Below are 26,590 nucleotides of genomic sequence, written 5' to 3'. Positions count from 1 at the left end.
TCATTACACACCTCCAACTAATAATGAGCATTCTGGCATATTTCCTCTAGTGCTTTCCCAGGGACTTCCTGTGCACAGGGCTGGATTGCTGTGATTTGGCCTTGGTTTCTTTCAACACCATATAATCATTTTCTATATTGCTACCTAACCTTCATTTTAAATGACTTGCTTATATTCTATTAAGAGGCTTTGCCATGATTTACAAAACCATCCTTTATTTACAAAAACAAAAACAAAAGCAAAACAAAACAAAACAAAAAAAACCACAAGGCCAGGCACGGTGGCCCACGCCTGTAATCCCAGCACTCTGGGAGGCCAAGGTGGGCAGATCACTTGAGGTCAGGAGTTTGAGACCAGCCTGGCCAACATGATACACTGTCTCTACTAAAACACAAACAAAAAACATTAGCAGGGCGTGGTGGTGGGCACCTGTAATCCCAGCTACTTGGGAGGCTGAGGCAGAAGAATCGCTTGAACCCAGGAGGCAGAGGTTGCAGTGAGCCAAGATCACGCCACTGCACTTCAGCCTGGGCAACAGAGTAAGACTCTGTCTCCAAAATAGTAACAATATAATAATAATAATTCATCTCATTTAATCCCTTTCATTTAAATGATCTCAGTTAATCCATTATCACAATTTTGAGACAGACAGGATTTATTTCCATTTTACAGAAGACGAAACAGGCAAGCTGCAATTAAGTAGATTACCCAAGGTCGCAGAGCAATTTTAGTGGCAGAACTGGGATTTGAACCAAGTTTTCTGAGTCAAGCCACTTTGTGTACATTATAGTCTTAGCTCTTACTGGAGTTTAAAGACAGGCTTGCCTTCCTCTCTGTCCTTCTCCTTCCAATGCATGTGCTTTATAGCTGATCATGTTCCAAGTGGCCCTGAATGACCCATTACTACCTAAGTTTCATCTTTTGTTTGAGACAGGGTCTCATTCTGTCACACAGGCTGGAATGCAGTGGTGCAAACTCGGCTCACTGCAATCTCTGCCTCCTGGACTCATGCCATCCTCCCACCTGAGCCTCCTGAGTAGCTGGGACCAGAGGTGCATACCATCATGTCTGGCTAATTTTTGTAGTTTTTGTAGAGACAGGGTCTTGCCACACTGCCCAGGCTGGTCTCGAATTCCTGGGCTCAAGCGATCTGCCCACCTTGGCCCCAGAAAGTGCTGGGATTATAGGAATGATCCACTGTGCCCCACTTCATCTGTAGCCATGCCCTGATGTCACCCCAAATCCGGGGTCTTTCCTGCGGAAAGATGGTTCTCTAAATTTTACCCATTGTGGTGGGGACAGTGCATTATTAAGCCTCTGTCTTCCCCATAAGACCTTCTCTCCTGTTTACCCCCCTGGCCTACCAGGTGGGTCACAATGCCCTCGAGGACATATTTGGTCTGACTCTTTGTAAACAGAAGTGAATCAATGTTCATTTGATCCAGCACTGCTCCTCAGAACGCAGCTGGGCCAGGTAGGGACTGACCCTGAGACTCGCCTTGGGGCACTCAGGGACACTGTTCCTCTCAGAGACCCTTGGGGCTCTGCTGCTCGCAGGGTCTACCAAGCTGTGCTCTGCCTCCAGCCCCTCCGTCACCCAGATATCCCAGACATACAACCAGCCAAGCTGGAAGTGAGCACGAGGTTGCATATCCAATGCCTTCTTTTCTTTTCCTCTGATAAAATTCTTAGACTCTTTCTTTTTTTCCCTTTTTACCCAGGAGCATAGATTCAAGTTGCCCTGAATATACATGCTCAGGCTTTCTATTTTGAAATAATTTTAGATTTACAGCTGAGTCACAAAGATAGCACAGGAAGTTCCCAATTATCCTTCACCCAGCCTCCCCTATTGTGAACATCTTACATAACCGTGGTGCCTTGATCAAAACTATGAAATTAGTATTGATACCACACTACTAACGAAGCAACAGACCTCACTGGGCTTTCACCAGTTTTTTTCACTAATGTCCTTTTTCTGTTCCAGGATCCAGCAATGCCTGGATTTGACAGACGGCCTGGAGGGTAGATGTGGCATCCCCAGGGTCCCGCAGAGAGCTAGCCTGTGGCCAGCCCTCCCACTCCCCCTGTAGCTTGGGCTCCTGCCCGCCTCACCTTCGTTCCTTGTGAAGACACAGGCCTTGTTGCTCTATCTATGATGCTAACATCACAGACACCCTGACCCAACCTTGCCTGCCTGTCCCTATCCCTACCCCCGTGGCCACCTACCCAGGCCTTCCTGCTCCCCCACACATGCCCTGAAACAACTGACTCCCATTTCGTTCCCATGGGTGCTGGGAGCATCAAGCTACTGCCATCCACCATGCCATGCAGCCCATCACACTGGCCAGGGTTCTTCCTTCTCTGAGACTGGAGGACACACAGCTGACTTGATGGGGACCCTGGCAGTTCCCATCCAGCCTCCCATTCCCCCTCTCCGGCCTTCATCTGACCACTATTCTCTCCCGAGGCCTTGGGAACGCCTGCCTCTTTGTTGTCTCGGCACTGCCTTCACAGTTTATGAGGGGCTTTTGGGGAAGACTTCCCCCTCAGGATGGGATAATGGGCGGCACCAAGCCTGGGTTTGCTGCGGTCTTTGCTCTCTGAGGCCTTCTGGTGTTTACTTTAGGCTGCCTCTGAAGCTCCCAGAGCCCTGCCCAGACATGATCTCATTCTCTCAAATCATCCCTGCAAGGCAGACAGGAGTCTGGCACCAAGCTGCCCCCACTTCACAGGTGGGAAAACTGAGAGAGTCACGACGTGCACACAAACACAGCAAATATGTTGACAAGTTGCTCTGCAGTCCTGGGGTCCTGACTCTCAGCCCTGTCCCTGCAGTTATTTGGGAAGTGAGGGGTCCAGGATAAGGCTTGGCCCAGTGGCGTTCAGCAAGTGCCTCAAAATTCATGGGCCTTCTAGGGATATCCCACAGCCTAACACAGGGCCCTGCCACCAGGGAGCCTGTGGTATCAGTGAGAGGAGCCTGAAAAGACATCCTGCATGGCTGAAGTTCCTGAGTTCAGTTCTAAGGCAGCTCTACAGGCACATTTTGCCAGGCGTGGTGGCTCATGCCTGCAACCACAGTGCTTTGGGAGGCCAAGACGGGAGGATCATTGAGGCCAGGAGTTCGAGACCAGCCTGGGCAATATAGCAAGACCCTCCTATTTCTACAAAGAATTAAAAATTAAAAACTTAGCCAGACGTGGTGTCTGCTGCAGTCCCAGCAGTCCCAGCTACTCAGGAGTCTGAGGCAGAAGGATAGCTCGAACCCAAGAGCTCAAGACTGCAGTGAGCTGTGATCATACCACTGCAGCTCCAATCTGGGCAACAGAATGAAACCCTGTCTCTAGGGGGTAACAAAAGGCACATATCATGAGAACAGGCCTTGTGTGTGGTAGCAAGAAGAGCTAGGCCTGAGAGGGCCCGCCCCTGAGGGTTGGTGGGCTGCCCGGGGGGTGGTGCCCAGCATTGGACAATCCACACAGCTCCTCTCTGATTGTCATGCCTTCCTAACACCCCTGTGAAACAAGAGTTGTTATGACCCTACTCTACAAATCAGGAAACTGAGGCCCACAGCTCACCCAGAGGCACAGAGCAAGCCAGCCAGCAGCAACTGGCCATCTGGCTCCAGGTATCGAGCTTTGTCCACACCACCAAGCCTGCCTTTCGGGAGGGAGGTGCAAAAAACCAGCCGAGGAAGAGGAAAGGGGTGGCTTCCGTGGGATGGGGAGCCAGACAGCCTGCTTCACAGATCCCTTCCAGCTGGCCTTGACTTCCAGTGCTGAAAGTCGGGTGAAGGAGGAAAGGCCGGGATGGGAGAGGAGCCGGCGCTAGCCACAACCCCCACCCTGCTCTCCATGCGCCAGGTCCTGCACGCTGGGTGGGAGGGTGACGACAAGGATGGAGGAGCAGGGCCCCACCCCCGCCCTCCCAGGACGCACCATCTGCAGCGGCGAGGGCCTTGAGCTGCGTGGGAAATGAGGTGGGCAGAGGGCCACTGATGAGGGTGGGCCGGCTGACTGCAGCCCTCTCTCAGCCCCTGACCTCTCCCGCCACCCCCAGCCCTGCCCACTCCCTCTTCCAGCTCCGGTCACTCTCCCTGCCCAAGCCAAGCCTTTAGCATTTAGCCTCGAACCGTCAGCTGATTCCTTATCTAGGACTAGGCCCATCTCTCCAACTACAACAGAATCTCCTGAAAGGCAGGGGTTTATGTCCCCCAGCCCATGAGCCACATGATATAACTCTTTAGGAGAGTGAGAACAGTTATTTCGTATGTGATCATCTCCGGCAATGCCGTAGTGTGTTTACGGCAACAGCGGGACCGTAGGTCTAAGGGGCGGCCCCGGGCCTCCGTGACGTCACCTGGCTTGTCACGTCACTGTCGCTTGCCCCGGCGGCGAAACGCACCCTGCAGGAGGTATAACTTGACCGTCGGAGCCCCTACGGACCAGTGCGCGCTCAGGCAGTTGGAGAAGGGGGCAGCTGCGAGACGTCCCGAGCGTGCGGGACAGACCGGCGGCAGAAGCAGGGTGGGAGTCAGAGGAGTTCCGGCCGGGAGCCCACCCAGTTCCCCGGAGGCCCCGCCCCCTCGGTGACTGCCACGGGCCGGCCAATCCGGGCAGGCCGCGGCGCCGCGCAGCCTATCAGCGACCCGGGCTCGCGTGCGCTTCCGCGTTCGCGTGCGCGCCAGGCCCACTGCTGCAGGAACTGGGAGAGAGTGCCTGATCCGGCACTCGATCGCGGCCCGGCCTGACGGGTCTGCCAGGACCCGGGCCGTCGCCTCCCGGGGGACCCGATGGCTTCCGAGGGTCTTGCAGGCGTGCTGGCGGCCGTGCTGGCGGGCCAGGGGCTGCGCGTGCAGAGCTGCGACTCGGCGCCGGCCGGGGAGCCACCGGCACCAGTGCGGCTGCGGAAGAACGTGTGCTACGTGGTGCTGGCCGTGTTCCTCAGCGAGCAGGTGAGCGGCCGCCAGCCCGGCCCGCAGGGCCTCGGGAGCGCGCAACCAGCCCAGGTGGGAACTGAAGACCCAACGGCCACAGCCAGCGCTGCCGCGTGCATGGCGCTGCCCAGTTTTGCAAAGCACTCCCACTCGCATCTGTGTCCTGCGATCGTCCCAATATGGAGAAGAGGACCCTCAGGCTCGGGGCCTGTTTGTCTCATCCCACTAGGCCTCATTCCTTCCCTTCCCCAGAGTCTAGCAGAGTGCTCAGGGCCCCTCAGAAAGCAGTGGCTCAGCCCTGGCTTACCTCAGGCCTTTGGTGCCGATCCTGGTACTGGGCAACTAGAAGGGGCCAGGGCCATAGCTCAGGGCTGTACAAGGTGGACGTCGTGGGTCGTGTTTCAAAGCCAGACCCCAGTGTGGGGAATCCATCACAAACAGTTCATAGGCCACGCCATTGGAGACAAGAGATACCCAATGACATGTCCAGACGTAAATCAGTGCAAGACTGACACATGGTGACCCTCACTCTGGGGCCTCATCTCCAGCCCCTGAAGCAGCTTCCAGGAATCTCAGCCCTTTCTGAAGTGGAAGTCTTAACTCCAGAAAGGGACTAATTGCAGGGAGGAGAAGGTTGCAGCCCCCAGCAACTTGACGGCAGGTCTCCCGCAGCGCTTGCTGGTTTAAGCGCGTCTACCCAGAGGCGAGTCTTGGGCGACTGTGTTTGAGATGCCCCCTGGTCCCGGGGCTCGGGAAGGCTATGGCAGGAAGTGAAGATGCTCTCTCCCCTCAGGATGAGGTGCTACTGGTCCAGGAGGCCAAGAGAGAGTGCCGGGGGTCGTGGTACCTGCCCGCGGGGAGAATGGAGCCGGGGGAGTCCATCGTGGAGGCGCTGCAGCGGGAGGTGAAGGAGGAGGCGGGGCTGCACTGTGAGCCCGAGACACTGCTGTCCGTGGAGGAGCGGGGCCCCTCCTGGGTCCGCTTCGTATTCCTCGCTCGCCCCACAGGTATGGCCTACCTGGAGGCAGTGTGAACAGGGCCAGTTGACATCTTTTCCCCAGCTGCTTGGTGAGGTGAACCCCTCCACAGCCAGTCCTGTTATGGCTGGCACAGTCTGGCATGGGCAGATTCCAGCCTACAGGCTGGGGGCCTCGCACCTGGGTCAGGGATGTCTGTTGACGCTGCCAGCCCTGCACTTCTCTCCACACAGACCCTCCCTGCCCCATCCCCCACATCTCCCCCAGGTGGAATTCTCAAGACTTCCAAGGAGGCCGATGCAGAGTCCCTGCAGGCTGCCTGGTACCCACGGACCTCCCTGCCCACTCCGCTGCGAGCCCATGACATCCTGCACCTGGTTGAGCTAGCTGCCCAGTATCGCCAGCAAGCCAGGCACCCTATTATTCTGCCCCAAGAGCTGCCCTGTGATCTGGTCTGCCAGCGGCTCGTGACCACCTTTACCAGTGTGCAGACAGTGTGGGTGTTGGTTGGCACAGTGGGGATGCCTCACTTGCCTGTCACTGCCTGTGGCCTCGCCCCTACGGAACAGAGGGGTGGCATGAAGATGGCTGTCCTGCGGCTGCTGCAGGAGTGTCTGACCCTGCACCACTTAGTGGTTGAGATCAAGGGGCTGCTTGGACTGCAGCACCTGGGCCGAGATCACACTGATGGTATCTGTCTGAACATGCTGGTGACCGTGGCTTTTCGGAGCCCAGGGATCCAGGATGAACCCCCAAAGGTTCGGGGTGACAGCTTCACTTGGTGGAAGGTGACGGAGGAAGGCCTGCAAAGCCAACTCCTCCAGCGGCTTCACGGATCCTCCGTCGTCCCAGTGAACAGATAGGGAGGGGGAGGAGGTGACGAGGAGGTGGGCGGCTGTGCTCCCTCCAGTGTGGCTTTGTCTCCCTCTGAGGGAGGCAGGAGGCTGGCGACCAGGGATCTTGTTGCATTGGGAGCAGGGGTGGCTTTCCTGGTCCCCAGGAGAGCTACTTTAAGGAGCTTTCCTCTAGATTACACAGGGACAGTGCCTTTCACCAAGCAAGGAGTCCAAAGCTCAGGACCCGGCTACTCTGCGGACACACTGGCACTTCTCCCCAGGGACATGGGGAGATTTCTGCACTCCCAATGGCGTCTTGTCGTCACATTCTGTGTCTTCCTTGGGAAAGGCCTGCATCCTGACTCTTCCAGGCACTCACAGCTGGGAGGAGCCCCTTGCTGAGTAAAGAGGTGTTGCTTACTTTGCCTCCCTGCCTAGATGTCTCTGTGGGGACAAAGTGATGGGGACTGTGTCCAAGAGCTGCTCCTCCCCTTGTGCCACCAACAGCCACCTATGTCTTTCCCTGTGCACTGACAATGCGGGCCAGCCTGCTGTCCAGGCTGGGCTGCTGGCCTGGGATGTGACTCTTGAGGGGACCCATCCCTCATGAAACACAGCTCTGGGCCCTCCAAGGGTTGGGTAGTGGGCGGCCCTGGGGGAGGTTCATGTGGGACAGGAACTCCAAGTACTGCCTCAGCTCTGTCCTTGAGCCTCCCTGGTGTGGACCCCTCCCCCGGCTCTCCTGCCTCTGCCTTTTCACAACTTCAGCCCACGCCAGACCAAACCTTGTCTTCATTTCCCCTCAGCCTAGCTGAATCACGGTAGGATTTTTTTTAAGTAAGTGTCTGGGCATAGTGGCTCATGCCTGTAATCCCAGCACTTTGGGAGGCTTAGGCAGGTGGATCAGTTGAGGTCAAGAGTTGGAGACCAGCCTGGCCAACATGGCCAAACCCTGTCTCTACTAAAAACACAAAAAAATTAACTGGGCATGGTGGCATGTGCCTGTGGTTCCAGCTACTCAGGAGGCTGAGGCAGGAGAATCACTTGAACCCTAGAGGCAGAGGTTGCAGTGAGCTAAGCTGATATTGCGCCATTGCACTCCAGCCTGGATGACAGACTCCCTCGAAATAAAAAAGAACTTTGGCCAGGCACAGTGGCTTACATTTGTAATCCCAGTGCTTTGGGAGGCTGAGGCAGGAGGATTGCTTAAAGGCTAGAGTTTGAAGCCAGCCTGGGTAACGTAGTGGGGACCCTGTCTCTACAAAACAGAAACAATTAGCCAGGTGAGGTGGTGCACACCTGTAAGTCCCAGTTACTCAGGAGGCTGAGGCAGGAGAATTGCTTGGGCCCAGGAGGTCGAGGCTGCAGTGAGCCATCATCAGGCCTCTGCACTCCAGCCTGGGTGACAGAGCAAGACTCTCAAAAGAAAAAAAAGAATTTTACTAAAATTTAAGGGAAAATTCAAGGAAATGAACAAATAAAATATATCAAGTGTTCTACGGTAGAGATCTAAGTGCCATGATAACCTCCAAGGCCCCTTTCCCAGCACCCTCATCTCTCTTGCCTGCCCTCTTGTCTTTCTGGCCCCTGGAAAGTGGGAGGAATCCTTGTACCCTCTGAGGACAAATACCTCGCAAATGATGGAACTAAACCCTTTTATTTCAGTTCACTTCTCTCAGTGTCTAAGGGACCCACCAGCCCACATCCAGTCAGCTGGGCAATGATGTTTGGCTCTTTGTTCCCATTATTTAGCCTAGTAGTTTTCAACCATGAGAGCACAGTAGGGTCACCTGGTTTTTTTTTTTTTTTCTCAGGGTCTTGCTCTGTCACGCAGGCCGGAATGCAGCGGCATGATCGTGGCTCACGCAGGCTTGACCTCCCACGCTCAAGTGAGAAGTGATTTTCCTGCCTCAGTCTCCTGAGGAGATGGAGCCACAGGCACATGCCATCATGTCCAACTAATTTTTAAATTTTTACTAGAGATAGGGGCAGGGTCTCTCGCTATGTTGCCCAGGCTGGTCTCAAACTCCTATCCTCAAGGATCCTCCTGCCTCAGCCTCCCGAAGTGCTGGGGATTTATAGGCGTGAGCTACCACGCACAGCCACCTGGAAAGCTTTGACTCTGGGCCCACCCTCAGCAACACTGATTTAACTGGTGATGGGGCACTGGGCATTGGTATTTTAAAAAGCAGCTCAGCCATCGGTCATAACATGAGCTGAAAGCCACTGTCTGGCTCTTTTTCCTCCAAGTTGTCAGTCTGCCCTACCGTATCTCTTGGGAACTCCTCTCAGAGGATTCCCCACCCCTCCACACGCATCTAGGGATGAAGGGTTTATTTTTCTATGTGTTAATTTTTCTTTTCTCCTGAGAACACACCTGCGAATTTTCTTTTTTAGGAGACAGGGTCTCACTTTGTTGCCCAGGCTGGAGTGCAGTGGTGCAATCATAGCTCACTGCTGCCTTGACTTTAAAGACAAGGTTTTAAGTATCAGGCCTATTTGATGATGAAAACAGGCATACAACGCGCAACACGAACACACCCAGATGAGACATGAACACAGATGCTCCCACGTGGGCCCTCCCCTCACTGTGTCTGTGGGGTGGGCAGGCTCTCGGCTGAAGGTCAGCCTGGCAGAGGTGGCACTGCTCAGCCAAGAGTCTCTGGCAGGCGCTGGGGATGAGCAGATCTGTACTGCCAGAGCCTGGCTGTTTACCACCCACCCCACCTCCCTGCTCCAGTGCTAGAAAAAGAATTTGTCTTCCTTGGGGAGGAAGATGGTCCCGAATTAGCACTGGAGTCCTGGGCAGAAGGAGGGGAAACCTGGCCAAGAACAGCCACCGTGTCCACGCAATCACACCATTTATTGCTGTGCTGTCCGGGGAAGACACCGTGCAGACACCAAAGTGCATTGAGGAGAGGAGAGGGTCTGTGACTCCCAGACCCTTGAACATTTTGTGAACCTAGGAGTCCAGACCCAGTTCATCCACGGAGATCGTCCCGTCCACACTAACCCACGTTCGTGCACCCAACATGGCACAGTGCTCTCAGAGTGGCAAGGTCCTCCCCCGCGGGGAGGAATTCGGGAGAGGCAGAGGTCACCGAGTTTCCTCCTGTTTCGTGTCACCTCTTGGCAACCTGTGCGTGGCTTCTAGAAGCAGCATGGGCAAGAAAAGGAAGCTAAAGAGGCTCTGGCCTGCTCCTCCTTGCCCAGAAGCAAAGCCAGCAACTGTGTAGTCCCGCTGTGAGGTAATGCCTGGCGCCGCCTGTGTATTCCTGCAGGTCAAGACAGATTCAGACCGGGTGGGGTGGCAGCCCCAGCCATGGAGGGCAGGCAGGGAGAACAATACCAGGACTGGCTGCCTGGGCCACAGCCACTCCCTGCCCTCATCTGTCTGGAGTCAGGGGGTGCCCTGCCCTCTTCTGTCTCCTGAGCTCCCTGGTCCCCCAGAAGGGTCTTCCATCAAGAACAGTGGGCAGAAGGAAGGGCGAGGCCCGGCCTCCCCTAGTCTCTAACCTCTCTGCCCAGGTGATGTGGACCTGCTGAGACAGGTCCAGAAGGCACCAGAGAGGAACCAGCTGGACCAAGGCCGGGCACCTGGCTCCCTGGCTCCCCAGCTCCCCAGCTCCCGGCCTGCTCCCCTCCTGGCAGCAGCTGCACCAAGGTTCTCATTAGCAGCAGCCCCCGCCCGGGTGTGGAACATGCTTTGGGCATTTGCCATGAGGCGGCTAAAGGTTTCGCAACAGTTTCCAGGGGAGCAGAGCAGGAAGAGGGGGGCTTCCCCGACAATCCCATTCACTGCTCCTTCTCCATGGGCTAAGCCATGAAGAAAAGGACAAAATGTCAGGTCTCACCAGCTCCCATGGTACCTAATGTGACACAGACAGGGCTCCAGGCCCCATCTCCTGGCCTGGGCTCCCCACGAGTCTTGGAGCCATCAGCTTACTCCCCATCTTGCCCCTGGAGTTGAGTCACAGGTCTTGGCCCTGGCCACAAATGGTCAGTACAGAGCGGGCCAGGCACACAGCGCCTGAGGGTCTGCGGTTTGGGTGCTCACCTGGCCATCACTCAGCTCCTTCAAGAAGGCCCCAAGGACCCTGCTGCCTGGAAAGCCATCTGTTTGGCTCCTTGGCACCTGGCAGGCCCATTCCCTGAAACCCAGTCTGGTGTGGTCAACGTGTCACGGCCTCCTTGAGTGAGCATAAGAGCCAAAGCCCCCATCCCAGGAGGGGAGTATGGTGGCGGTGGCAGTGCCAGACAGGAGGCAGCTCTGGGGCAGTGGGAGTCTCCCACTGCCCTGCTCCTGGCTCAGACCTGCCCTTCCGGGGCTGGAGAGACGTTCTGGAGAGGACCATTCGGGGGAAACTTGACGAAGGCAATGGCAGCCAGCTCCTTGCAGAACTCCTCCAGCACCACCACGCCCTGGAGTAGGGTCTGATGGTCCAGCCTGACGGGAGATGGCACAGGGGGCATGGCTGGGTGGGGGCATCCACCAGGCTTGACCCTGTGGCTGGCCACTTCCCTTCCCAGAGGCACTCTCAGCCCTCCTACCCCCCAGGCTTCACCTGGCACCCTTGGTACTCACTGCTCCCCAGGAGCCTGGCCCGTCAACTGCTTGCGCACCAGGAGTAGCTTGCCCGGGAACTGGGGCACCCTCTGGATTCTCTGCATCAAGTCCCCGATCACCTAGAGCGGGAACCACAGGGGACTCAGATGGGGCCATCCCCTGGCTCTGCCACACCGTGCAGAGCATGGGAGTCTGTGGTTTCCCATGCACTGGCAAGGGTGCCCACTGCAGCCCCCAACCACCTGCCCCGTTCCCCTTCCCTGCTGTCCCCTCCACCCCCACTGGGCACACTCCCTCGGGCCAAGGCGTCCTCACCCTCACCAACACGGAGAACAGGCTCCTGCAGCCGGGGGCCAGGCTGATGTAGGGATCCAGGAGGTACTCATGGATATGGGGGTGGGGGAAGAGGGCAAGCCGGGACAGGACCGAGGTCACCTGCAGGTTCAGGCTGTATGGCTACAGGAACAGTGGCCAGAGCTGAGGGTTGGCAGGGCTGGTGAGCATTTTGCACTCCCCCAGCAAGATGCCTGGCCAGTGTGAACGTGTGTGGGGGTGGGAGGCTCACGTGATGTGTGTGTGTCATGGATTCCATGGGGCTGAGGGCCAGAACATGTTAGAACGTGTGGAGCAAGGGCGAGATGGGGCTTCCCACCTGGAGAAAGGGCAGGGGTGCTATGGTGCAAAGGAACCGAAACGGAGGCAACCCCGTGGCCAGCCCCTGCTCTCGAAGGATCCCAGAGGCACCAGCCTGGCCTTCTCCTGGCCTGGGCCCACTGGCTACCTGATCCAGAATCCGAGACATGCGGTCAAACAGCACTTGGAGGAAGCGGCCCTCAAAGAAAGGTCGCTCGGGCTCATGGAGGTCCAAAGGTATAGGGGTCCGAGGCCAGCCCCAGGGCGCGACGCGGGAGCTGCACTCCTGGAACTGAGACAAGTGGGAGAGTAGAGACAGCGGGTCCAAGGTGTTGGAACCAGAAGACGGGGCCCCATGCAGGAGAGATAGGCAGGGGTCCTTGGGCAGATGAGGGAACCCAGAACTTATCATCCAGCCGCTCTGAAGGACAGCAAGTAGGAGCTGATAGCAGGAGCCACTCACCAGACCATAAGCATCGTGGACGTATGTGTCATAGCCCGTCTCCTCCAGGAAGGCAGAGGTCTTGGCTTCCTCGGGGACCAGGCACAGGAAACTGAGAGACAGAAGCTGGTATGGAGGCGCTCCAGGCTCCCCATTCCCCCTGCTCTCGGGACCCCATCTCCCTCCCCGACTGGACCCCATCAGGGCTGTGGCCAAAGAAAGAGTAAAACTCAGGCCACGCACGGTGGTTCACGTCTGTAATCCCAGCACTTTGGGAGGCCGAGGTGGGCGGGTCACCTGAGGTCAGGAGTTTGAGACCAGCCTGGCCAACATGGGGAAACCCCGTCTCTACTAAAAATACAAAAATTAACTGGGTGTGGTGGTGCATATCTGTAATCCCAGGTACTTGGGAAGCTGAGGCACAGGAATCGCTTGAACCTGGAAGGTGGAGGTTGCAGTGAGCTGAGATTGTGCCACTGCACACTCCAGCCAAGAGTGATGGAGCGAGACTACCTCAGAAAAAAAAAACAACAACAGTAAAATTCAAGTGGTTCAGACTGCCTGACCTGCTCCCCACCTGTTGACAATCTCAGTCACTGCTGTTTTGCCATCGTAACTGGTGGCAGGAGCAGGGCGAGGCTTTGCTCGAGGTTGAAAGCCGGAATCCAGGAAGCTATCGGTGAAGTAGGGGTCTTCTTCCAGATCTCTGTGGCCAGGGCAGAGCAGCGGGCACCAATAAATGAATGTATAGAGTGAGCGTGTGAGTGCTGAGGGCTGGGCTGGGTCCGGAGGGCACCGGTTTCACTTACAGGGTGTCCTCGTAGCTCTCAGGCTCTGGCGAGCCCCGGGCCACGTAAGGGCGGCCCTCGAGGTTGCGCAGGACCAGGCTGCGGATGATCCCCTCATGGGGCTTCTGTAGCAGTTCCTCGAACAGCCGGAGCGTGGCGATGCTGATCTGGAGCGGGAAGGGGATCAGCAGGATGGCCCCTTTCCCACCCAGCTCCCAAGGGTCCCTTGCCATTGCCCTAAGAAAAGGCCTCCGAGGCAGAGTCACCTCCCCTGGCTGGATGCTAAGGTGGCAGGTTTTGGGGGGAGTGGGTGGGTGTGGGTCTAGCAATCAGTAAGTCTGGGTGGTCCCCATTGTGTGACTAATTTGACAGGCGATTTCAGGCAAGCTAATTTGCTTCTCTGTGCCTCAGTTTCCATGTCTGAGAAATGGGAGTATCAACCTCACCTACCTCACAGAGTTGGCCCTCCAGCAAGCCAACTCAGTACAAAATCAGTGTGCAAAATATAAAATGCCATCAAAAATAAGCTGGGCATGGTGGCTCATGCCTGCAGTCCCAGCACTTTAGGAGGCTGAGGTGAGAGAGGATGACTTGAGGCCAGGAGTTAGAGACAGCAGTGAGCTATGATCACACCACTGCACTCTAGGGCCTGAGTGACAGAGCAATACCCGGTTTTTTTTTGTTTTTGGTTTTTTTTAAAAGAAAGGGCCAGGCAGGGTGGCTCATACCTGTAATCCCAGCACTTTAGGAGGCCAAGGTGGGAGGATCACGAGGTTAGGAGTTCAAGACCAGCCTGACCAACATGGTGAAACCCATCTCTACTAAAAAATACAAAAAATTAGCTGGGTGTGGTGGCACACACCTGTAATCCCAGCTACTCAGGAGGCTGACGCAGGAGAACTGCTTGAACTCAGGAGGCAGAGATTGCAGTGAGCTGAGATCGTGCCACTGCACTCCAGCCTGGGTGACAGAGTGAGACTCTGTCTCAAAAAAAAAGAAAAAGGTGTATGATAAAAAATTCATGTGTGACAAAGGTGGCTCGGCAGTGTTCTACAATTCAATGTCTCCCAGCGTGGAGTCACCTGGGAACACTAATGAAACGGGAAGAGTGTTCAGGAAATCCCTTTGGCAGGGATGGTGGGAGGAACAGGCACTGGTCTCCCGCCATACCTCATCAGAGAGGTGGTCACAGTGCCCGATAAGGTGAGCATACAGGGCACAGGGTTTGTCCCCAGGGGCTTCAGGCTGGCGGTCTGTGCCCAGGAGGAAAGTCACGGCCTCCCGAAGCAGCGCAGGGGAGCGGAGCTGGCGCAGCATGGCTGTGAGGAGGGCGGTGGAGGTCAGGATGCTCGGCTCAGACCTATGGGAAGAGGACACCTTAGCTAGGCCTGGTATGCAGATGGCACATGAGTGTGGAGGGAGAACCTTGCCTGGTTGCCTTGAATCTTTGGCTGGTATGGTCACTTGCCCATCCCTGCTGAAGTCCTGCAGGGAATGGCAGGAGGCCTTCGTTTAGCCCATGTACCTCAGAGCCATGTGTACATCATGGGGCAGGCCTGGCAAACATCACCCAAGGGGGCCCACAGATGGGATTCTGGTCAAGGAGGTGCCTGGCCTTGGGGACAGGAGGCTGGGTTAGGTAGGTGGTTTTCTGTAGACCACAGCCATGCCTGAGGGAACTGGACACTTACACGTGCAGGAGCTGGGGCTGTAGGGTCTCCATGAATAACTTCTCAGCCACAGCCTTCGCCAAGGCGTCCGCAACCACCTGGGTGCCAGAGAGCACGACGTCAATGTGTTTTGCGCTCATCACAATTCCCGCTGAGAAGTAACCATGTCATTGCACAGCACCTGATGCCACCGGAGAGGGTCCCAGTGCACTGGGGCCCCGCTTAGTTCCTGGACCCCATGTTTTCATGTCCCTGCTCCACTCAGTCCTCGAGACAGACGGTACAGGGAGCAGCGTGAGAGCCCTGCCTGCAAACGCCCCTGCTCACCATGTGTGCCTCTGTGATAAGGTGGTCGCAGTAATCAAACCAGCCCAAGAAGGCAGCCAAGGCCTCCTTGCCAGGGAAGGAAGCCTCATCGGATGGGGCACTGGGTAACCTGAAGAGATGGGAGGGAAGGCTCAGAGAGTGCAGGAGGAGAATCAAGGTCTTCCTCAGTATCTCCTGAAACTGGGCCCTTCCCCTCTCCTGTGGAACCTCTGCTGCGGCTGTCAGTTATCTTGGGGGTTTTGTGGACAGAGGCAGCAAAAGCAGTGCTTCCCTAGAAGGCAAGAAGGCCTCTGGTGATCAGCTGCAGCCCTGGGAAGAGGGTGACCAGCAGGGGTCCCCAGCCACGTGGAACACCAGGGGAACTGGCTGTCAAAGACAGGCAGGGCTGCCAGCCACTGAAGATGCTGGCCAGCCTTCCTCGGCTTGGCACCCACCTCCAGCTGATGCCCTCTAAGGCGGCAATGTCTGTGGGGTCCAGGAAGGCAGGCATGGACCGGTACAGCTGGCAGAGGTGCCGGATGATCGCACGGCAGCAGGGGCTGCTCTGTGCCAGGTAGGTGGCGGCCGCTGGGGAGGCTGTGCTCACCAGGAGTAGCAGGTTCTCCTGGGCCTTCAAGGCCACCCGACTTTTCTAGGGGATGAGAATACGATTTCAGTGACATGCATGTGAGCCCCCAAATCACCTCCCAGCCGTCGACCCACCCTTCCCCTGCCCCCGCCCTCTCCACCTCTGCCGCCAGCACCTTGCTCCGGCACAGCCCAAGCAGGGAAGTGATCAGGTTGCTCTCCGCAGTCCCACCGTCCAGCTCCTCAGTCTCAGCCAGCAGGGGGCTGTTCAAGGCCTGGGCCCCACAGGGCTCCCCGTCCCGCTGGGGCCTGGCGGGAGCACCATGATGGGAGCAGTCCTTGTCCCTGTGGCTGGCCGCGTCCTTAGGTAAGGCATCGGGTTCTCCACATGCCTTCTTCCTAGCTACAATCTTTTTACCCTGCAAAGAGGGTGGGATGAGGCCAGGCCTTGTGGGGACCACTTCCCAGGGTTCCCCACAGGGACCACAGGATGGGGGCTGCCAGCAGGGCCTCAGCCTGGAGGTGAAGGGGAAGCTGCCTGCACGTCTCCCAGGTACCTGCTCTCTGCTTCTGCCTCCTCAGGAGGGCCGAGGGGGCGTGCCCCTGGGGTTCCCGGCCCTCCCCCTCCTGTTCCCGATAGGAGTGCTCACTTCCAGGATGTAGGCCAGCAGCTCTGGGTCCTGCTGGATCTTGGAGCAGAGGACAGTGGTGAGCTGCACCTCCTCCTTTTCTGTAACGGATCCGGGAACTGTCCCACCAAGTCGGAGGAGTTTCTGGAGGAGCAGCAGGACAGAAACAGAGGGGAATGGGGTGGCAGGGGAGAGCGGGGGACCTCATGCCCAGACACCCCTTGGCCTCTGGGCCCCTCACCTGCACAGGCCTGTGGACGCTGAGGTAATGCAGCAGCGGGTGCTGCACCTGGGCCAGGACTCTGCTGAAGAACTGGAACACCTGCTGCCGCATGCCTGGCGGGTACTGAGGCCGGGACAGAGCCATGTCAGAAACCATCCCCGGCCTGAAACACTCCGCCCTCAGGGATCCCCAGGGTCAACTCCTCCCTGCATGCCTGGGGGTTACTGAGGCTGGGAATGGACATGGCACCTGTCAGAAGCCTCCCAGCCTGGAATATCCGCCCCTAGAGAGCTCCAGGCTCAATTCCTCCCTTGGTCCTGGCTCAGAAGGCACCTTCTCACAGGCCTGCTCCCTTCGCCTGGTTGTTGGAAACTGGCCTTCCTGGGGCTCGAAACCCCTTTTCCTGCATCCCTTTGCTCCATAACTGGGTCATTATTGACATACCACAGGACCGTCCTGCCCCTCCCACTAGGATTCTTGTTGGATTCTATTTATTTAAGAGACAGGGTCTTGCTCTGCCTCCCAGGCAGGAATGCGGTGGTACAATCACAGCTCGCTGCAGCCTCCAACTCCTGGGCTCTAGCAATCCTCCCACCTCGGCCTCCCATGTAGCTGGGGCTACAGGCACGCACCACCATGCCTGGCTCTTGTCAGTCCGAATCACTTCTGTGTCCCCAGCATCTAGAGCAGAGCCTGGCACGTGGCAGGCCCATCTTTGTGGTGTCAACAAGGAACAAGAGCCCCTGGATGGTAGGATGTTCTAAGTGAGACAGCCACAGTGCCCATCCCATTTGCTCCCCTCCCCGCAACTGCCACTTTCAGTGTCAGGACTGGGAAGAGCACAGGCAGAAAGGCCTGGAATCCAGGGAGCTCCGGACTGCCCACCTCAGCCTGTAATCCAGGGGGCCCCGGGCCCCCCCCACCTTGGCCTTGCCCTGCGCAGAGGATCGTCCACCTCTGCCTGGCCTGGAACGCAGAGGGCCCCTGACCTCGGCCTTGCCCAGCATACAGAGGGCCCCCCCACCTCGGCCTTGCCCAGCGTGCAGAGGGTCTCCAGGATCTTGTGCTGCAGTAGGTACTCCAGGCAGGGCCCTGCCTCCCCCACGGCTGCCTGCTGCTGCTCTTCATACACCAGGATGTCCAGCATCTGCTTCAGTCGCCAGGGAATGTCCGTCTTCTTGGCGGGGGTGTTTTCATCTAACGGATGTTTGGGAAACAAGGGTGAGTGGGGTAAAGAGGGGCACCCTGGCTTGAAAACTTCACCCTCTCCTGCCAAAGCCCAGAAAGGGGAGGGCCTGTCCAGGAGAGGTGGGGGAAGGGAGCTGCGGCCAACTGGGAAGTGGAAGTTTACAGCGGATGCTTCCATATTTAAGACAAAAGTCCTTCCAGGCTTAGGACACAGCCCTCTGAGAACTTGTGCACACCCAGTGCTTTATCCCAGGGTAGCAGCATTGGGTTCCTCCAAACCCCGGGACAGGTGCAGAGACAGGGACATGTGGTCACGGGCCCACAGACGGCTGCCTATCAGCTGTGGGCCTGAGTGAGATGATGTGGGCTCAGAGCTCTTGTCACATAACTTAGAAGCTGTAATTCCAGCAGCCACCTGAGAGAGAACCTCCCCCACGGACAGAGAAGGCCAGCCTCTTTTTCACAAAGCAGAAAAAAACACCTGTGCCACCACCTTCAGCTTTGACCCAGTCCTGCTCCCTCTACCAAGGCCCTGACAGGGAGTCTACTTAGTGGGGCTTTTGCAGTCAGAGTCTCAGTGTGTGTTTTAAAGAAAGTTCTGGTGCTTTAGGACTGGACTTGGAGCATCCCCTAGCTTTTCTTTAAGGTACAGGAGCTTAAGTAGGGCGGCCTGCCTCTCGGACTTCTGACCCCTCTGGTCTAGGGACCACTCTGGAAATGAAAGAGCTGGATGTGGGTGGATTTAAGCCAGTTCTGATCTTATCTTACTCTGCTGGTGGACTGAGGCTCTCCTTCAAGAGATCTTTAACCTGAAGAGGTGGTTCAGAACCGGGGGTGCGCTCTTGCCCCCCAGGGAACATGAGGCAATGTCTGGAGACATTTCTGGTTGTCCCAATTCAGGGGTGGAGTGTGCTACTGGCACCTAGTGGTCAGAGGCCAGAATGACTGCTGCGCATCCTGCATTGCCCAGGACAGCCCGCACGGGGAGGGTTCCAGGTCCAATGCCAACTGTGCTAACATTGAGAAACCTGGTCTAGCAGAACCCTCAGAGAGTCCCACAGATTTCTGAATTTCTTAGGCTGAAAAAGAAAGCCGGTAGGAAAGGTGTGGGCTGGAATCAGGCCAGTTGGCTCAGGGAAAAGGGGAATGTGTTAAACTCTCTTCTTTTAATCGGTAAACCTTAGGCACTAGCTCTTGGGGCCTGAAGGCCTGGAACTGGAAGCTGGGGGAAGGGCAGCCACCTCTTCCTTGCCATCAGGCCAGTGAGACGCCCCACCTGGCTACTCCTCCCTCACACAGCCCCTTTCCAAAAGGTCAGGGTGGGACCAGCAGCTAAATCATTCAGGAGCTGAGGTGGGACAGGCAGCTAAATGATTAGGAGCAGAGGCAGCCCAGGGCTCTAGGTCTTCTGTCTGGTTCTCTGTCTCCATTCACTCGGCTCCAATTCTGAAGGACTGGGCACATGACCTTCCCTAAGACACCTGGATGGTGACATTCTGCCCACATCTTCCTCCCCGCTCCCTCCAGGGTTCCCGAGCTGGGGAGGGCCAGGCCCTACCTGTGGTCTCGATGTAGTAATGTGTGATGCCCTTCCAGTGCTCCACAAAGGCCTGCAGCAGGTCAATGGGGGGCTCCCGCTGCGGAGAGAGCAGAGACACAACCTCGGTGGGGGCCACAAGGGCCAGGGAGCCCCTGACCTCGTGGATGTCAGGTTCATGCTAGGCCTTGGAGGAGGCCCCCTGCTCCCTGGCTTTCAAAGGGAACGGTAACACATTTCCTCCAGGACACACTGGCACCGTCTCCATATCTTGCCAAGGATCTCCTGGTGGGCACTTCTCCCTAGATACCCCTCCCTCCTGGAAAAGCTGTTTTCTTGCTATATGTCACAATCCTGTCCTGTCCTTAGCAATCCTGCTAAGAATGTTGCTCGGGAAACAGACACAGATTATTTCAACACAGCATGGTTATTGAGCTACAGTAGAGGCACCTAGAGGACAGGAGCGCAGTCCCCCGAAGAAAAACAAATGATACAGATGGAAAATGAGGCAAAGGCCAGGTGCAGTGGCTCACGCCCATAATCCCAACACTTTGTGAGGCCAAGGTGGGCAAATGGCTTGAGTCCAGGAGTTTGAGACCAGCCTCGGCAACATTTCTGTCTCTACAAACAATTTAAAAACTAGCAGAACATGGCCAGGTACAGTGGCTCATGCCTGTAATCCCAGTACTTTGGGAGGCCGAGGTGGGCAGATCAGAGACCAGCATGGCCAACATGGTGACAACCTGTCTCTACTAAAAATAACAAATTAGCCGGGTGTGGTGGCACATGCCTGTAATCCCAGCTACTCAGGAGGCTGAGGCAGGAGAATCGCTTGAACCCATGAGGCAGAGGTTGCCGTAAGCCGAGACTGTACCACCACACTGCAGCCTGGGCAACAGAGCAAGACTCAGTCTAAAAAAATTAAAAAACAAAACAAAACAAAAAAAACAACAGTAGGACGTGGTGTGTGCCTATAGTCCCAGCTACTTGGGAGGCTGGGGCAGGAGGATCACCTGAGCCCAGGGAGGTTGAGGCTTCAGTGTGATTGCACTGGTGGACTCCAGTCTAGGTGACAAGGTTGAGACCCTGCCTCAAAAAAAAAAAAAAAAAAAAGAAAGAAAAAAGAAAAGAGAAAAAGCTTTCTCATTCCTGTCAATGTGAGAGTCTATGTAAATCTCTTCAAGACCACCACAGGCTCTGTTCAGCCTGATGGGTAACATCAGCATGATATTAACAAAGTGCTTTTCTTATAACATGCTTTAATATTATGTCCAACGCCTGAGCCTGTACAACCCCAACTTCTTAGCCAGTGCTGTTCTCATTTCCTCTACTAGCTCCTTCTGTCAGCTTTGAATTCTGGTTCTGCTCTGGGCAAGCCTCTAACCTCCCCCTTTTCCATAAACACTCTCTCCATCTCTCCACACTACAGTGGTACAGCTGATACTGGCCTTGCACTCAGAACCACTTTCGCTGAAAACTTCTCAAAAAAAAAAAAAAAAAAAAAAAAAGCCATTCCTTCCCTTTTCTTGCAGAGTAAATGTCTGCAGGAAAAAAAGAAACAATTCCATCATCCCTCCCCACAGGTGTGCATGTCTGCCTCTAGGTCTTTGCTGGGGCCACTCCTCTGTCCAAGGTGTTCTGATTCCCGCTAACTTGTCTGGACCCCGAGAGTCCCCAGTGAGGTTCAGTCCCTAGCAGTTCCACCAAGTCCTCTGCAGTGTCCCTGCCTATCTGCACCTCTCTTTGACCCCACACTTTGCTGCACCACAGAGCTGAGTAAAATCATTCATTCATTCCAGGTGCCCACTATGTACAAGACATTATGTTAGATGCCACAAGCAACATGAGGATGACTAAGACCCAGTCCTCAAGAAACATGCCATGGAGAAGACAACATCAAACTGCACTGAATGATGAAACTACAAGGAAATAGTGTGAGGCCGCAGGAGAGGTGGAAAGTAGTGGCCTCTCTGGAAAAAGGGGTCACTTCTAACAGGCAAGGCTCTACCAAGGCCACATCTGAACTAAAATTTGAAGAACCAGGTCAGTATCAACAAGAGCAGGAAGGACAGTCCCTGCAGAAGGAACTCTGCAAAGTATGTCTGGGGAAGGGGTGGGTGGGCTGGTGAGTCTCTGGAGCCTCTAATGCCCAGCCAAGAAGTCTTGATCTTTTTTGCAGGCAGCAGGTCAATGACAGCTTTTTTTCTTTTTTTCCCCAGACAGAGTCTCACCGTCAACCAGGCTAGAGTGCAGTGGTACGATCTCAGCTCACCACAACCTCTGCCTCCTTGGTTCAAGTGATTCTCCTGCCTCAGTCTCCCAAATTGCTGGGATTACAGATGTGTACCACCACACCTGGCTTTGTGTGTGCGTGTGTGTGTGTGTGTGTGTGTGTGTGTGAGTGAGAAACAGTCTCACTCTCTCGCCCAGGCTGGAGTACAGTGCCGTGATCTTAGCTCACTGCAACCTTGGCTTCTCAGGTTCAAGCGATTCTCCTACCTCAGCCTCCTGAGTAGCTGCGATTACCTGCCACCATGCCTGGCTAATTTTTGTGTTTTTAGTAGAGATGGGGTTTCACCATGTCGGCCAGTCTGGTCTCAAACTCCTGACCTCAAATGATCCGCCCCTGTTGGCCTCCCAAAGTTCTGGGATTACAGGTGTGACCCACCACGCCTGGCCACTGACACCTTCTGGGCGGTGTTTTAGGAAGATGCATCTGGCAGTTGAGCTTGGGAGAGGAGGTAAAGGCAGGAAGAATGCTTAGAAGGCCACTGCAATGTGGGGGGAGGGATGACATTCAGATGACTGGAAACACTCCCCTGGGTCTGCAGGCCATCTTGTTCTTTCAAAGCTCGTTAGTAGGGGCCACAACCCTCCTCAAAGTGGTACCACCCACAGCTATTCCAAATATTGCATACCTATGGAGTGACCCCATCTCACCACACTGCATGTGACAGTGCCTGCTGGGCTGAGCACACGTCTCTCCTGCTAGATAAGCTCTCCGAAGACCAGGGTTCTGAGTTTTACAGCTAGCCTGCCCTCCATGGGCTCAGCACATAGTGAATACCCATGAATATTTACCAAGTATCTCAGGAAACTCCTGAAGACATTCTTTCCCTAGTTCCTTGTTTTAGAAAAGTCCTCTGGCCCTTTACCAGCCCTACAGATATCTCAGTTTCTGCAATGGGATCTCCTTTAGCCTCAAAATTGGCTGATAGTCTTAGAAAAGCTTGAGCTGGGCTTTAACCAAAAAGAACACTGCAGTATGAACAGAAGACACAGGAGGGGCAGGTTAACCAGCACAGGTCATTACGCAGCTGGTGACACAGGGGTGTAATCTTTTCCTGACTCAAGGACCAGCTATAACTCCAAGCCAAAGGCACTGGACCCAACAATTTCTCTTTAAAGATATTATTAGTGGCTGGGCATGGTGGCTCACACCTGTAATCCCAGTACTTTGGGAGGCTGAGGCAGGTGGATCACTTAAGGTCAGGAGTTCAAGACCAGCCTGGCCAACCCGGCGAAACCTTGTCTCTACTAAAAATATAAAAATTAGCCAGGTGTGGTGACACAGGCCTGTAGTCCCAGCTACCCGGGAGGCTGAGGCAGGAGAACCACTTAGGCGGAGGCTGCAGTCAGCCAAGATTACCCCACTGCCCTGCAGCCTGGGCGACAGAGCGAGACTCCAAAAGGCTAGGCTGGGTACAGTGGCTCACGCCTGTAATCTTAGTACTTTAGGAGGCTGAGGCAGGCAGATCATGAGGTCAGATGTTCGAGACCATCCTGGCCAACATGGTGAAACCCCATCTCTACTAAAAACACAAAAAATTAGCCGGGCGTGGTACATGGACCTGTAATCCCAGCTACTCAGGAGGCTGAGGCAGAATTGCTTGAACCCAGGAGGTTGAACAGTGAGCTAAGATCGCGCTACTGCATTCCAGCCTGGGCGACAGAGCGAGACTCCGTCTCAAAAAAAAAAAAAAAAAGCTGTAATAATTCCTAGTCTGTTGGCTCAGAAGAGGGCATGGAGGAGCATTATTCTTCCTTAATGAGGAGTCAGCTGACTTACTGGCATCACACATTATTTAGTGACCCAGGCCCAGGAAAGACCTGGAGGCCTGGTGGTAGAGCAGAAAAGAGGAATTTCCATCTCCCTGTAATCACCTGGGGCCAGCCACACTTCCTGGACGTAGCCTATGTGGTAAATGCTGAAAGTCCTGGAGGTTCGCCTGCCTAAAAAGATCTCCCTCCACTGCCCCAATCTCCTGCCACTGATGCCTGAACTTTGTCACTGGAAGCCTTAGAAACTGACTCCCCAGCTGGGTGTGGTGGCTCACCCCTGTAATCCCAGCACTTTTGGAAGCTGAGGCAGGAAGATGGCTTGAGGCTAGGAGTTCAAGACAAGCCTGGGCAACACAATGAAACCCGGTCTCTACAAAAAATGCAAAAATTAGCCCATCGTGGTGCCGCATGCCTGTAGTCCCAGCTAGTCAGGAGGCTGAGGTGGGAGGATTGTCTGAGCCCAGAGATGGAGGCTACAGTAAGCCAAGATTGCACCACTGTACTCCAGCCTGGGCTCATGAATAGAATAAATAAAAAAAAGAAATTCAGTCTTTAGGACTGAAGAACTGTCTGGCAAATGGAGTGTTCTTCAGAGACATGAATTAGTTTATCGTACCACTTTTGAAGATGACAGCTGTTTTGTCTGGGGATGGGGAGAAGGGCTGGAAAAATCATTTTGGAACCTTCTCTACCTGAATGTCTGAAGGCCCTGGACGTGGGACAACAGCAGGGCTAAGAAGGGGAGGGAGCCACAGTTTCTGACTTTCTTCCCAAGTGTGCCCAAGGCTGAGCCCTCCCTTCCACAGGAGCTCCCAAGAGGCTGGGGGATGAGGTGGTGGGGAGGATAGAGGGTGAAACTCAAGGCTTTTTCTCCTGAGAAAATCTGATCCTCATTAACTGGGGGAAGATTTATACTAGGAGGCAGCGGTATTGCTGACTTTACCGACAGCTTTTATTTTTTTTTTCTTGAGACGCAGTTTCACTCATTACCCAGGCTGGAGTGCAATGGCGCGATCTCGGCTCACCGCAACCTCCGCCTCCTGGGTTCAGGCAATTTTCCTGCCTCAGCCTCCTGAGTAGCTGGGATTACAGGCACGTGCCACCATGCCTAGCTAATTTTTTGTGTTTTTAGTAGAGACGGGGTTTCGCCATGTTGACCAGGATGGTCTTGATCCCTTGACCTCGTGATCCACCCGCCTCGGCCTCCCAAAGTGCTGGGATTACAGGCGTAAGCACCAACAGCTTCTTGACAGAGTTACTTTCAACGGCACCCCCCACCCCTACCTACAATGCACTACAACCTGCTGAACGAACCCTAGTAGTGGGCAGCCAGGGACCAGCCCGCAGCCCCAACAAAAAAATGGCAAAAATACAAACTCTGATGGCACGTGAAACATCAATGGATTATCTCCGCCTCCCCGCGCAGGGCCACACAGGCCCCACCACCGGCGGCCTCTCCCTAACTCAGTCAGTTTGGCTTGCGACGGGTGAGAGCCACGCTGGAAACTCACTTTCCCCCAGCAGAAGGCGGTTTCCCCGGCTGGGCGCCCACCCACCTGCCAGGGTCTTTCCCCTTCGTGGGGACTTGGACCAGGAGGGCCCCCACTTCCCACGTCCCGGGGTGACAGGTAAGGCGTCCCACACCCCAGCAAGGTCCAGGGTTGTCTGGGAGGTCAGACCCAGAGGAAGGGATGGCGATTTTTCGAGACCGGACAAAGCGGCGATGTGGAGAGGGGAAAGGAGAAAGGCCCCCGGGGGCCGGAAACACCCCAGGGAGTGACAGGAGCGTCCCAGCGAAGGCGAGTTCGGGAATTGGGAGAGACTCCCGGGGCCGGAACGCACAGACAGGAAGCGACGCGCTAGCAGGCCGGGGAGGTGGGGCGCTCGGGAGGAGTCTGGGACCTAGCCTGGGAAGAGCCAGGGGAAGCGGGGCACGGCCGGTGGGGAGGCCGGGGAAGGGGCGCCGCGGCCCGGGGGTCCCTACCCAAGGGGGCCCGCCCCCTCCCGCCGTGCCTGGCTCCGCGCCCGCCCTATCCCCGGCCTAGGCCCGCGGGCCCCCGCGACTGGCCCCGGCCCTCCCGGCCTCACCGCCCCCACGGCCTCCTGCAGCAGCGCCCCAAGGCGGCTCAGCATGATGGCGTCCGGCCCCCCCCCCCGGCTCCCGGGCGAAGGCGGCGGCGGCGCTCTCGGCGGAGGAGGCGGCGGCCCGGCGGCCCCGGCGCGGCGAGGCGAGGGAGGCGGGGCCAGGCCGCTCCGCCCCTTCTCGTCCCAGCTGCGTGGCGCTGGCTGAGCCCAGCTCAGGGCGCCCCGCCGGGCCGGGGAAGAGGGCTGGGATCCGCCTGTGGAGGGCCCTGAGAGTTGGCCAGGAGGTTTTCTTCCCCCCACCCGCCCCCCGCGCTTTCGTTTCTAGACAGTCTCTCTCGGTCGCCCAGGCAGGAGTGCAATAGCGCGATCTCGGCTCATTGCAGGCTCCAACCCCGGCCTCCCAAGTAGCTGGGACGCCACGCGCAGGCCACCACCCCCGGCTAATTATTTTTTACTGGGTGGGGAGGTCTCCCTACATTGCCTAGGCTGAACTCGAGCTCCTGGCCTCAAGCGACCCTCCCGCCAGGGCCTCCTGAGTAGCTGGGATTACAGGCGGGAGCTAAGGGACGTGTTTTCGATGAGGAATTGTAATTCCTCCTGAATTGAAGTCTCAGGCAGCCCCAGCCACATGGGCTGATGAGCTCCTGATATGTGCTGGTCCCAACCAAAATGTGTAGTGCCAGGCACATCCCGACTTGGAAGATATAGTAAGGAAGGAAACAAAGTGAAACTGCGCTAACCATGGCTTATATTGATTACATATTAAAATGACTATTAGGTGTGCTGGGTTAAAGTTCAATTTAATTTCACGTGTTGCTTTTTACGGTTTTGAAATGGCAATCAGAAAATGTTTACGGGGCGTGGGCTGTGGCTCACACCTGTAATCCCAGCACTTTGGGAGCCAAGGCGCGTGGATCACTTGAGGCCAGTTTGAGACCAGCCTGGCCAACATGGTGAAACCCTGTCTCTACTAACAATACAAAAACAAAAAATTAACCAAGCGTGGTGGCGTATGCCTGTAGTCCCAGCTACTTAGGAGACTGAGGTGGGACAATCACTCGAACCCGAGAGGCCGAGGTTGCAGTGAACCAAGATCATGCCACACTGCACTCCAGCCTGAGCA

At 55.9% G+C, this 26,590-nt stretch overlaps 2 protein-coding genes across 7 annotated transcripts; one reads left to right on the top strand and one right to left on the bottom strand.

Annotated features, from left to right (window-relative positions):
* Positions 1–4,675: 4,675 nt before the first annotated feature.
* On the top strand, positions 4,676–7,173 carry NUDT18 (nudix hydrolase 18). Its single transcript, XM_032288451.1, has 3 exons — positions 4,676–4,954; positions 5,730–5,943; positions 6,181–7,173. The coding sequence occupies exons 1-3, from the start codon at positions 4,793–4,795 to the stop codon at positions 6,774–6,776; spliced, it is 972 nt and encodes a 323-aa protein (XP_032144342.1). The 5' UTR covers positions 4,676–4,792; the 3' UTR covers positions 6,777–7,173.
* A 2,420-nt stretch (positions 7,174–9,593) lies between these two features.
* On the bottom strand, positions 9,594–25,605 carry FAM160B2 (family with sequence similarity 160 member B2). 6 transcript variants are annotated; one of them, XR_004272010.1, is made up of 17 exons: positions 25,471–25,605; positions 19,342–19,420; positions 17,620–17,792; positions 16,614–16,718; positions 16,394–16,516; positions 15,920–16,162; positions 15,611–15,807; positions 15,177–15,285; positions 14,871–14,947; positions 14,350–14,539; positions 13,201–13,346; positions 12,958–13,097; positions 12,413–12,503; positions 12,098–12,241; positions 11,632–11,772; positions 11,335–11,435; positions 9,594–11,196 (listed from the first exon to the last, which is right to left on the bottom strand). XR_004272010.1 is itself a non-coding variant. In XM_032288445.1 (17 exons), the coding sequence occupies exons 1-17, from the start codon at positions 25,513–25,515 to the stop codon at positions 11,058–11,060; spliced, it is 2,232 nt and encodes a 743-aa protein (XP_032144336.1). In that variant the 5' UTR covers positions 25,516–25,605; the 3' UTR covers positions 9,594–11,057. The 6 variants fall into 6 exon arrangements, 5 of the variants coding, with proteins under 5 accessions (XP_032144336.1, XP_032144337.1, XP_032144341.1 ...); XM_032288445.1 differs by having other exon boundaries at positions 12,969–13,097; XM_032288446.1 differs by lacking the exon at positions 11,632–11,772 and having other exon boundaries at positions 12,969–13,097.
* Between the last annotated feature and the right edge of the window lie 985 nt (positions 25,606–26,590).

Source organism: Sapajus apella, unplaced genomic scaffold (genome assembly GCF_009761245.1).
Source record: "Sapajus apella isolate SASKATOON/1434 unplaced genomic scaffold, GSC_monkey_1.0 scaffold21, whole genome shotgun sequence".
Taxonomy (NCBI): Eukaryota; Metazoa; Chordata; class Mammalia; order Primates; family Cebidae; genus Sapajus; species Sapajus apella.
The sequence above is the reverse complement of the archived record's forward strand: the minus strand, read 5'-3'. Positions and strand labels throughout refer to the sequence as shown.